The sequence below is a fragment of the Aspergillus tanneri genome (genome assembly GCF_003426965.1).
Source record: "Aspergillus tanneri strain NIH1004 chromosome Unknown AapTan_9_pilon_pilon_pilon, whole genome shotgun sequence".
In the NCBI taxonomy this organism is placed as follows: Eukaryota; Fungi; Ascomycota; class Eurotiomycetes; order Eurotiales; family Aspergillaceae; genus Aspergillus; species Aspergillus tanneri.
In genome coordinates this window covers 1-11,369 of record NW_022984636.1, presented here as the reverse complement: position 1 = coordinate 11,369, position 11,369 = coordinate 1, and the positions used below count along the sequence as shown (strand labels likewise).

The window sequence follows — 11,369 nt, the reverse complement described above, 5'->3', positions numbered from 1 at the left end:
ACGTGGAATAAGGTTGGCTCAGCCTTGTACGCGTTGCCGCACCGTACAAGGTAGATACCCATTTCCTGAAAGTCGCCATGTAACAGGCGCCTTCGGTGGAGCATGCGCCAACTGTAAATGGCCTGACAGAGCCAGTCAGTGCTCCGTACGTGATGGGCTGTGGCAAGATGTTAGACATGGTCTCCCTAGCACCTGCGCCAAATGGGGGTCAACCAGGGGACTGCTTGAATCTCCAGTCAACTTGGATCCGGATGAAGGGGTGCCGGGAATCCAATTAACTTGGACCCGGAGGAGGGAGAGGGGTTGAGAACCCGATTATTCTTTAAAGTAAGTGATTTTTTTTGTACATGTTTCCCTGCACCAGAACCATCACCAGCATGTCCCAGCCGTACGGGCCCTGTGTACGGCACCTAAGCATGGCTTGCACCTCTATGCGGTGCTTAGGACTAGTAACCGGAAGGTGAAACCAAGCAAGCCACCTGATATGCCAAAATTTCTCACCTAGGTGTGGTGGTAGATTCTGCCGGCAATATAATTAGAAATTTAGTTTTGTTGAGAATCTCGGGGAAGATAGGGGAAGAAGCTATGTCGTGAGGTGCTAGGATAGCGGTGACTGGATAGTATATTGAAACTATCGGTGCGATCTAGCATCGCATGGTGAGTATGTTCGTCTATCTAGGAGAGAAAGCGTAGATAAACGCTTCCTTATGTCTACGTGTCCTTTACCCCCCCAGCCCTTGCGTGTGATATGTCAGATGGCTTCAGGACTAGGATACCTGAAGGTGCCTTAGGCATCCTGGTTTTCAACAGTTTTGATCATTTGGCCATATCCGTCCGCCGTAGCACCCGTAAGCCGAAGGCGGTGGGTGTGCACTGTGAAGGCACTAATATTACCACCAGGACCCGATGTGTCACCTGGAACGAGAGCTCGGCGGACGGGGACCATTGCGGAGGTGGAAAGGAAGGTGTACCGGCCAGGAGCTGGGAACACTCTTGGAATGGAACAATTCTCGAAGGTCAGGTTGATCAGCCAGCTGTTCTTTGACGCTATATGAGATCTCGTCGCTTCTTTCTGCGTCAATACTATTGAGTTGTCAGTCATTAAAACTCCTGGTGTTGAAAAAGTGATCCTCGAAGATCTGAAAGCCTTCCTTACCAACCTCGCCGTATGTTAGGCTATCGACTCAGTAGGTTTAGCACGCAGGGCTCCACAGCTCGATAGCAGAATATGCGTATATCTTGAATAAATGGTAGCCATTGGCCTAGAAGCTGGAATATTCTTGTTGCTGGCAGAGGCTTTCCATTCAGGGACTCGGGAGAGTTGGATGGTGGGTAATCGATTTCGACATGTTGGAAGAGGCATCTAGCAACATGTGCCGTACACTATTTGAGGTATTGAATAATTCCCATAAATCGCAGTCTCTTAGCTATGGATCGTTAGTACCTAATGGATCCTGTGAATACAGGAAGCTCACGTTCTGAAATATCAATAGTAATAGCTCATGAGGCAAGTCCAAGAGCATGCTGGGCAAAACTCTTCCTGGTCGGTGGCGAAAGGTTAGTTAGGTGGGGGTGGATTTGAGAATGGTTTTGCTTTTTGAAATACCAGTGTTAGCTCGAAGTATCCTGCAACTCCCAATATTGGTTGATTGCTTTTTACGTCCCTATGGTTGAGTTTAGGTCCGCTGCGGAAACTCCTTCAGAACAAGACAACATAAACAAAAGGAAGCAGGGAAAAACCAGATGGCATACGCCGAGAATAGCTTTCTCCCAGTTCAATACCGAATTGAAGCCAGGAGATCTGTAAATCTTATGTCCGGGTAAGTGCATGAGCGTTTATTTAACCGGTGGAAACGGCAGCGGTGGTGCAAAATGATTAAGGTAAAATTGCCCGCATCTCGATTACGGTGAACGGGCGAGAACGTGTGCTTCTACATTTAGGGCTGGGCAAATAAGCATAGATCCTTCCCCGCATCCCAATAAAATGACTGCCCTGCCCGTTCCGTCAGCAGAGGCGGGCTCGGTACTTAGAGGGAACTTTGGTGTGTCAGTCGTTCAAGGCATCTAGTCCTCCTGCCACACACGGTGCTTACATATCTCAAGCAAGACTATCTTAAGTTGGAAAATGTTCTCTACTGGCGGACTCTGAGCGGTGGCAGAGCAGCTGGCAAGTTTGTGCGGCTGCCAAAGGACGCCTACACTCCTAATTTTATTGGCCTACTAAAACAGATTTCCTCCCATTATCGCGGCTACATGGTTTGATCGACCAGAACGCGGGAAGAAGATTTGGCGCACCTTCTAATGGTGTTCTTGTTCCGAGGTGCCATGACGGGCCAGAATAACGGCGATTTGACTTTGTCCAAATACTGGTTGAATGATAATCTATTGTACAGTATGGACATGAATGGATGAGCTTAAACAACAGGGCGAAAGACGACGACGGCATCGACAACTTCCCGATGCACAGTATGTACAGTAAACTAGGAGTCAAGGCAGGTCTTGGCTTCCTCATGCACCAGATGATGAACGAGCACTAGTTCCCAGCACCACGGAGAGGTACCTTGCCATCGCTGGGGTCTTCAACGCTTTAGACCCACGAGATCGCACTCGCTCGAGGTTGGACGATCGCGTTGGAAACTACGCGGACGCGGCTGCAACGTGCTAAGGCCGACCGCCTAGATAACTGTTCGTCCCGACGGCTGTGATTTCAAGGCGACGACAAAATAGGGAACGATAGCGTTCGCATACCGTTCCACGGGATCGAACGAGCCTGTTGGGCCGATTTTCTACTGTCCATTGAGAAGACCAATCCTTATTATTGATCCATGTCTCTCGCCCCTCCCCGAGCCGTCGTCGCGCGTACAAAACATCCACCCCGACCTAAACCACTGCTGCTCCAGATTCGTGACCACATCCGAGAGAGTAATGGGTCTCTATCAACGACGCACCCGAAGCCGTTTGATGAGCTCATGGGCATCCTCGAGCGCACGAGACGACGGTCGGGGAGGGCTCACGGAACAAGCATGTCAACAAATGCACGCCATATACCTGCCTCTTTTCACCGCAATTCCACATCTTGAGAAGAGGAGAGCCATTGGAAGCTTGGGCAGAAAGTTGGATTTAATTCTGATCCAGCTTGTGAGAGCAAAGAGCGGGCAATAAGGAACTCCGAACCCGACCCATGCTGAAAAACAAGCAGTCTCGGGCATAGGGTTAACCAATGCGTCAGTCTAATGCGATTAGCCGATAGGCTTCTACTTGCACACTGCCTGGCTTGGAGTGACCAGGGCCTTGGAATTCTTACCGACAAGATGATGGTTGCCGGTGGATACACCCCTAGGCTGCAGTTAATGCCTATGAGTCTCCTCGGTTCCTCTGCACGTATAATTCATATGCAGCCAGATACATTCGATCGGCATTTACTGTGTCTTTGCCATTCTGTCGCAGGGTGGCGCTGAGCGTAAAACGTATTCGACTCGGGTAACTAGAGACGGACGTAATGTCCGGACGTAGCAAGCGACGATTATCATTCCAGTAAAAGGCAAGATGTTAGGTCTCAGTGCGTCTTGGTTTGCAAGATTCAGATACAGGTCCTCGATATGCGGGATGTAGAGGTCCCCAGTTGACGTGTCTCCCGTCGTGGCCGCCTGCCTTAGACACGATTGAATGTGATCTGTGTAGTCTTTGAACTTTTCCGATCTGTCCTTGCAGCTCACTGATCGCAAGAGCATGGCGTTTTCGACTCCGATTCCGACCAGGAAAACGGGGAGGTTGTCGAACGATTCGAATGAGAACCTGTTTCCAGTGTAAAATGTCCATCGGGCTTCATCATAAATCTGACGGCTTACAGACATAATGGCCAGTAGATTGTTGTCGGGATTATACTGCTGCCAGAGCCCACTTCTGTGGGGATCAATGTCTGTATAGCGCAGGTATTCCCCAAAATGAACCTCTTCGAAACAGAGAAGAAATCCGTAGACCATAAATCGCAACTCTGGACAGGCAGTATTCCTAGGTCAGTGAGACACGATCAAAACATGTAACATAGCAGTGAGATAGCCGCCTGCTCGCTAATTCAGGTGAGCAACAGAAAGTGCAAGGAAAAGGGACAATATACCCGGGGAGACGGAGAAATGGAAATGGATCTTCACGGAGAAGAACAGTGTCCTCGTCAAAAGGGAGGGACCATTTGCGGAGATTCATACTGCCTCTTCCCGTCCATGATTCAGGGTCGAATCCACAATGGCGCCGATAAATAACATGCTCAGTAAACCGCCGACGCGACGTGATTATCTTGCAACATGTCCAGCATCTGTATTTGCGATCTTCATCGGCCTCGTAGGCCGAAGGATAAAGGCGGCGGATGACCTGCTCAATCTGCAAGACATCGTGGATCCCATCGGCTGGAAGACGCCAGGCGCCAATGTACTCAGATAGGTGATTATAAAGCGCTCTTTTGTTGGCGTATCGCTTCCGACAGAACTGACATATCTTTGTGGACCAGGGCATCTTGTCCTAATGTCCAACTAGATGAGACCGGGAAGAACGTTTGACGTGTGCAGACGGAGCAGAGACAATAAATAACTTGTACGGAGTATCGAGCTTGCTCAACGCAGGATTTGCAAGCAAGACACCACGTGACATGCGGTCTGGGTTGCCAGGACAATGCATCATCCTGACAACTTGTGAGATTCGAGACGTGGAATGTAGCTCATCTCGCATGTCTTCTGAAGTCCAGATGCGCGCATTCCTTCAACTACCTGAGATATTTGGTTTATGCTTCGATTTTAATTACAGAGGCAAGTGGTAGCGGGTAGCTTTTTGTGAAGGACAGAGAACTACTGTTCGAATTTCACTAAACAAGTATCCAGCCGCGGGATCATATCCATTTTAAAATTCCTCATGAGTGCCCTCATTTACTAAGGAAATGTTTGATATTAGTGCAATGCGTGAAACTATTCACTGATACTTCTGCATGTTTGCTGCTACGTATATTCGACCGTGGTCAGACAGTCGTCAATCGGGCTACCGACGCTCCCTCTTAAGCAAACTGTGGCCACAGAAGTTGACTAAAATAACTTATCAGTCAATTATTCAACATAATTGCCTTTTATGTTTGTTGTGGAACTCAGGGAAGTGATGCGCAGGGAGCTATTCTATCAGCTACAGTCCAACTAGCCTAATTAGGAAGTAGATGTCATTCAGTGGAAACACCAGGAATCACAGTATCTCAACCAACTGAGTCTCTCGCATTCCTATCTGGGTGCTCAACTAACTAAAGGATTCAGGGGTTGAATCGATCGTCAGATACTCCGCACCGCCAAGTCGGGCGGATTTCAGTGTTTCCGTAACAATGTTAAAATGATTGATCATTTTCATCGCATTTTGATCATTATTTTTGAAGCTCTAGAGATTGCATAAATATGAGCTGCTTGTACCTCTCCGTCGCTGTCACCAGGTTTGTTGGAGGACCCCGAGGTGGACCTTGTGCTGAAGCCATTCAGTCTAACGAAAATATTGTTGAGGACGCCAGCCAGCAAGCCCTGGAGATTACGCGGGAAATCTGATTGAGCGGGCCGCCATGATGCAGAGCGTCCGAACGACACGCCCTCTGCTAGGGAGGCCAGTCCAAATATTGGCGAGAAATGTAGACCTTATGAGAAAGGTCAACCTTCGAGGGCCGACCGGACCATCCTCCATTTAAAAAATTCAGGAACAAAATCAGCCTTCAATGGATTAGAAGCAAACAATGTTTAAATTACTGGTCATCAGGGTACTCTCCTACCGAGTAGTAAAGGTGCATCTTATATTTAGCATGACTGGTTAAATCTTCATTTTCTGGCTACCTATCACTATCTGTACTAACCAGATGGGCTATTGCATTTTACCTTAGCAAAAGATGTTTAGCTACCATAGGACTTTCCAGCTGCCAACAAATCATTGTGGAACTCGAATATCCGCGATATGAGGCCAAAGAAGCAGTTGCTGATCGTAGCCTCTTGATAGACAAGGCAGCCTCAAGTTTCGCGAAAGAAATGTCAGCCATTTCCATTTCGAAATCAGCCAGCTTTGAGAGGTGTAGCCTCATAAGATTTTCAATTTAAGCTGGCCCAGATATGAACTTAGGAAAGTTTAACACATTCAGATTTTTCTCTACTTTGTCGCGTTCAACACTTCCCAAGTCGTTACGCAGGCGTGTCTCGACGCCTTCCGTCGAAGCCAATCCTGGAGTATATATTTCTCCGTGACCGTTGGGAAGAAATCCCTTCCATTGCTGACTTGGCAGAGTATGAACATAAGCACGATCGATGAACCAACATTATCTGCTCCCTGTCCTTGCGCCCACTTGTGAAAGGTGAGGCCTTCCTTCCAGAACACTCGCCCCAGAGCAGAGACTTGCTGGCGTTGATCAAAGACTCGAGTAGAGACTTGTGCATGGGAACAACCAGCAAGCACATGGCACCTCATCTCTATAAAGAGGGTCCTCTGATCATATTCATTAGCACGTTGTATACGTGAAGTGGCCAGGCATTTCCATGCTTGGATAGCCTTGCGGAGTTGTGCCTGCGCATCGTTCCAGTCCACTTCATTTGCCTCATCTTGCCTCTGGCTATTCGGCTGCTTGAAGGGGAATCTGCAGGGCTGGGAATGTGGACAGCCAGTACTGATTTCTGCGAAGATCTCGCACACTATCTTCTGATACAATTGTTGCATCGTCTTCCCTTGCCAGCGGAGTACCTTGTCTGCATGAGTTTCGAGTTGCTGGCCGATAACAAAGAATTCAGCCAAACTATGTAGAATTTGGTACCCAGCCCAACAAAGCATCGAGCAATTGTATAGGGAAGTTAATGAGAGTATTAAAGTGTTGAGGGTTGACTCTGCCATAGGCACTCGTCCGTCAAAAATATCAATCTTGGATGCTCGTTGAAGTAACAACTGGCTCTTAATAGCGGAAGCATGGGTAATCCAGCTAGGAGTTGACGAGAATAAAGGTAGGTTTGAAAATAGTTCAACATGTTTTAACATCTGGTTTGAAAGCGGTGCTATGACTCTTCGAGCCGCAGGCCTGTCTTTGCGCAACGGACAGATATTCAGGACACTAAGAATGTATGCACGAGAGATTGATAAAAGGCTGTAACTTGTCTTAGATATCTAGAGATGGTTACTATACACGGGCTCCGGGCGGACAAGATAAAAGCTCGTGCCTTTACAATGGCTTCTTTATATATTTCTTGAATAGCTTCCGGACACAGGGACATTGTAACTCGAACAGTCAATACAGCATAAGCTGTCTCCTCTTTGGAATTTTGTGAACCCCGGGAGCCGTCAGGTTTCTGGGTTAAAAGTGTGCGGGATAACGTTTGGAAAAGGACCATTGGTAGCTGGAAGTACAGAAGGTCGTCAGGCAAAGCCTTAACGTGACCTTGATCATATGACGATAGATATTGTGCAAGACATTCGGATATCGACATCATAGCATAATACGGCGAAAGATTCTGTTTTGTGTCAACCAAAGGCGCCAGGTTTATTTATTCTTTAATGCCTTACCCATTTGTCATACACCAAGCCATCTGTTTCCCACCAAGACTTGCAAATATACCGTATGTATTTCTCAATCGAATTGTAATAGTCTCCATTACTTGATAGGTGGCATAAACACTGCAGCATATGTGCATTCACTGTAATACTGGGGTTTCGCTCCCGAGCATATGTTTCGAAATGCTCCGCCGCTTTAAAATGTGTAATTAATGCATTTGGGGAGCAAGAAACGCCCATTAAGTGGAGGCATGTGAAAGTTCGAACAGTGTCATCTGGGTCCACGCAAAATCCTTCCGCTGAGCAGTGTTACTGTAATTACCTTGGAGCCCACAACAGATATACACATGCTTACCGAAGCTAGTCAGACCGTTGCCTTTCTCCACGCATTGCTCAAGAATACACTCCATATACACTTCATGTTATTCAATGGCTTCGAGTCAAGACACTCGGTCGAAAATCCAAAAGCAAGTAAAGTGTCGAGGACCTGAAATGTAAGCATTGTTTAGATATTCTTAGAGTACTAGACTCACCCACGCTATCTCAAATATGGTCGTGGGAGACGTAGTGGGAACGCCGCTGAGACCTTTTCCGATCGACTGATCGATGACATGTTGTAGATACGATGCAGCCTCTTTATCCCATGATGGATTTTCCATTAAATATACAGCAGTGGATGCCGGGGAGGAAAACATAGACCCTATTATCCTTAAATGGGATAACCTGCTAAAGTCCACAATCCCGATAAACCCCTCCAATAAGAATAATGAGGACAGTTGCTGCAACCCATATAGATCTTCAATAGGGAATTTAGATAATTTTTCTCCTCTGATACTTTCAATACGACTTCTCTCAGGCATACCAAAGACAACATTTTCCTTTTCAAGTTGTTCCAATATAGTCGGAAGCCAGAGCTCGAATCCAGTAGGCAAGGTATTATCCGTGATATCGATATTCCAACGTGGCAGGGAGGATTTGATAAATACAATAGCCCGAGAAGCACGCTCGTGAAATATATCAAGCTTGCTTTATGCTAGATGCCTTGACTCCTTGATACGCTTTATAATAGCAAGGAGAGCTACGAGCGTACAGCATATTCGTTCAATATCCCAAAAGGATTTCCCCAACCTCCATCCTGAGATTGGCTATCAAGTAAGGCGTCGAAACATTGGGGAAATGCCCATTCCGAGGTACCGTCCTTCGTCCTGACCATAGAAACCCAGGCGGTGTCATATTCGCTACTCCTAACATTGGATAGCCTATACTTTGGGTCTCGGTTGCGGAGCATATCGTTGAGAAGGCCATTTACCTGCCTTGTGAGGCTTTCATTTCCCATATTGCTGTAAGCAAACTGCCGGCTCTTGTTGAGATATTCTCTGTAGATTTGTCAGTGTTGGAGAGAAGATGTCGTTAGAGTTTGGAAGTAGTTACGACGGAAAGGAGCACTGCAATTGGAATTATATCCTACATCAGCTATGCTTCCTGCAACATGTATATAGAAGGGGTGCAGTGTTCCTTTCACTACATGTGACCTATAAAGGTGAACTTTGTTGGGGATAGACGCAAAAAAAATCAAAAAGAAATGTAACGGAACATCAGGTTGCTGGAGCGCACTATAACATAACCGGATAATCTTGAAGTCTTTATCAACATACAAATGAAATATATTATAAAAGAATAAGTGTAGTACTATCTAGAAGGGCATTTTAATCAATTATGGCCCTGAATATTGCAATTACTGCATGTGGGGGCCTTCGCTGCCTGGGTGCCTGGGCTTCGGCCTGAATCTCTGCCTCCTTCTCGCCGATTATTTAATGTGCTGTATCAGTAGTTAAACTGCCTCCATCCTGAATAAACTGTCTAGGCACTTCTTTTTTTTGTTTTCTAGGTAATTATCAGCTGCCTGACGTTGATCAAGTGCGTTCTTTAATAAAGCCATTTGCTGCATAGCAATCTCATTGCCTTTCATAGCTTTATCGAGCAAAGTATCAGCAATCGATGGAAAATGCCTTGGTTTTGAATCTCCAGAAGTTGCTCTTTTGTCGGTTTAACTGGTAGAGATTATATGGAGTTTTTCCCAAATAAAATAACTGATTACTGACGGAAGAAGATGGTGGAGTTGGTGTTTTTAGCTTGATTTTTAACTTTGATATCACCGTTGAACTAAGGGAATAAGGCCAGTATTTGAATCCACCTAGTATATTTGTTGATGACACTGCTTTTGAGTGGACCGATGAATAGATAGATAGAAAATCTACCTTATCAATAGTTTTATACCAATATTCATCATTTCTTGTACTTTTTGACCATAAAAGCGCTTTAAAGGTGCAAAACAGCTAACATCAAGCGGTTGAAGAAGGTGAGATGAGTGAGGTGTGATGGTTTGGTTGTCTCTGCGCTAGTAGAGATAAAACCACTTGACCATATAAAAGGTACAAGACGACTGATCGAAGATCAGTCGCATCTAGCGCCCTATATAGTATGTTACAGGTTCAGCCTGTGACATGAGGAGGCATATAAAGTGGAATAATTAAATGTTCCATGCAGTATCGATCAAATTCAGCAGTTGCATGGCTCCCATGGCCATCCAAAATAAGCAGTCGGTATTGACCAACGGTGCGGGGTTTTGTATGCTTGTCGAAGACTTCTTGTAGCCATTCCAGTCCCAGGTTATTATTAGTCCAGCCATTCTCGCTAAGACTTAATCGATAATCTTTAGGTAGAACGGAATACCACTGAGATGATGTTTTTTTCCAGCAAAAATAATCTGTGGGGGCAAAACCCAGCCACTTCCTCCAACAGTTACAATTGATGTAACCCATTCTCTATTACCTGGTTGGATTAATCTAGTATTAGATTTGCGTGTTTCTGTACCGCAGACAACTTTTGCTGTTGATGTCACACCCATTTGGAAGCCAGTTTATCCATATTTAGATATTGTTCTAAAATACCATATTTTTGAATAGTGTTTTGAACCAATCGAAACCAGCCCTGAATAACCTGCGGATCTTCACACTTCGCCCGCTGGAGTCATATCGACGATTGTATCTTGACTTAATATCATTGTGGCGTGAAACAAATCGATTAGAGGCCTGGGATGATGACGAAGGCTTTTGACGTGCAGAGATTAATAAACCAGCAAGATATCGAACTTGGGAGTTTTGTGGAGGCAGGCCACGCTCAGCCATATCAATAATCCATTTCTTTAAGGTTTCCTCTTCAAGAACAGATAATTTTCGGCTATTAGCAAGTATTTTTTTGCGCGCAGCCATTCCTTGAACCCGATAATAAAAAGTCCGCGGAGGCGTGAGTCAGTCTTACAGGCCATGTAGCTGATTACCCTTCTTCCTTCCCTGACTTGTTGATTTCCTCCATTCAGTTCCTGTATGCGTGCAGATTTTCTCTGGCGAAGTGAGTGTTCGACTAATCTACGACATATCTCGCCTGTTCCTGTTGCGACGGCGATGGCTTCCCTCACGCCCGATGACTACACGATCGCGTCAATATGCGCCTTGCCCCTCGAGGCGGCAGCGGCCCGCGCCATGCTCGACGAGACCCACACTCCCACCTCAACTACCAACTGATTCCAACGCCTACGAATTTGGCGAACTAAGCGGGCATTATATAGTCATTGCCTACTTACCAGCTGAGGACACTGTAGAAATGATTATGTTCCACGAGACAGGTGCAATGACGACTCAAGAGCGAAAATTCGGTTCGGAATACCGTACACGTTCATCCGACGCCCACTTTCACCCACCGCCCGCTTTTCTGGTTCAACCACCAAGTAGAAATGAAGCTATACAGCCACAAAGAAATGATAGAATGATTAG

At 46.1% G+C, this 11,369-nt stretch overlaps 1 protein-coding gene across 1 annotated transcript; it reads right to left on the bottom strand.

Moving 5' to 3' along the window:
* Positions 1-787: 787 nt before the first annotated feature.
* Positions 788-4,509, bottom strand: ATNIH1004_011627 (uncharacterized protein; the record flags this gene model as incomplete). The annotated part of the gene is made up of 3 exons (XM_033576189.1): positions 788-1,083; positions 3,497-4,011; positions 4,118-4,509. 3 exons carry the CDS (start codon positions 4,507-4,509, stop codon positions 788-790), a joined length of 1,203 nt encoding a protein of 400 aa, XP_033420853.1.
* Positions 4,510-11,369: the final 6,860 nt, after the last annotated feature.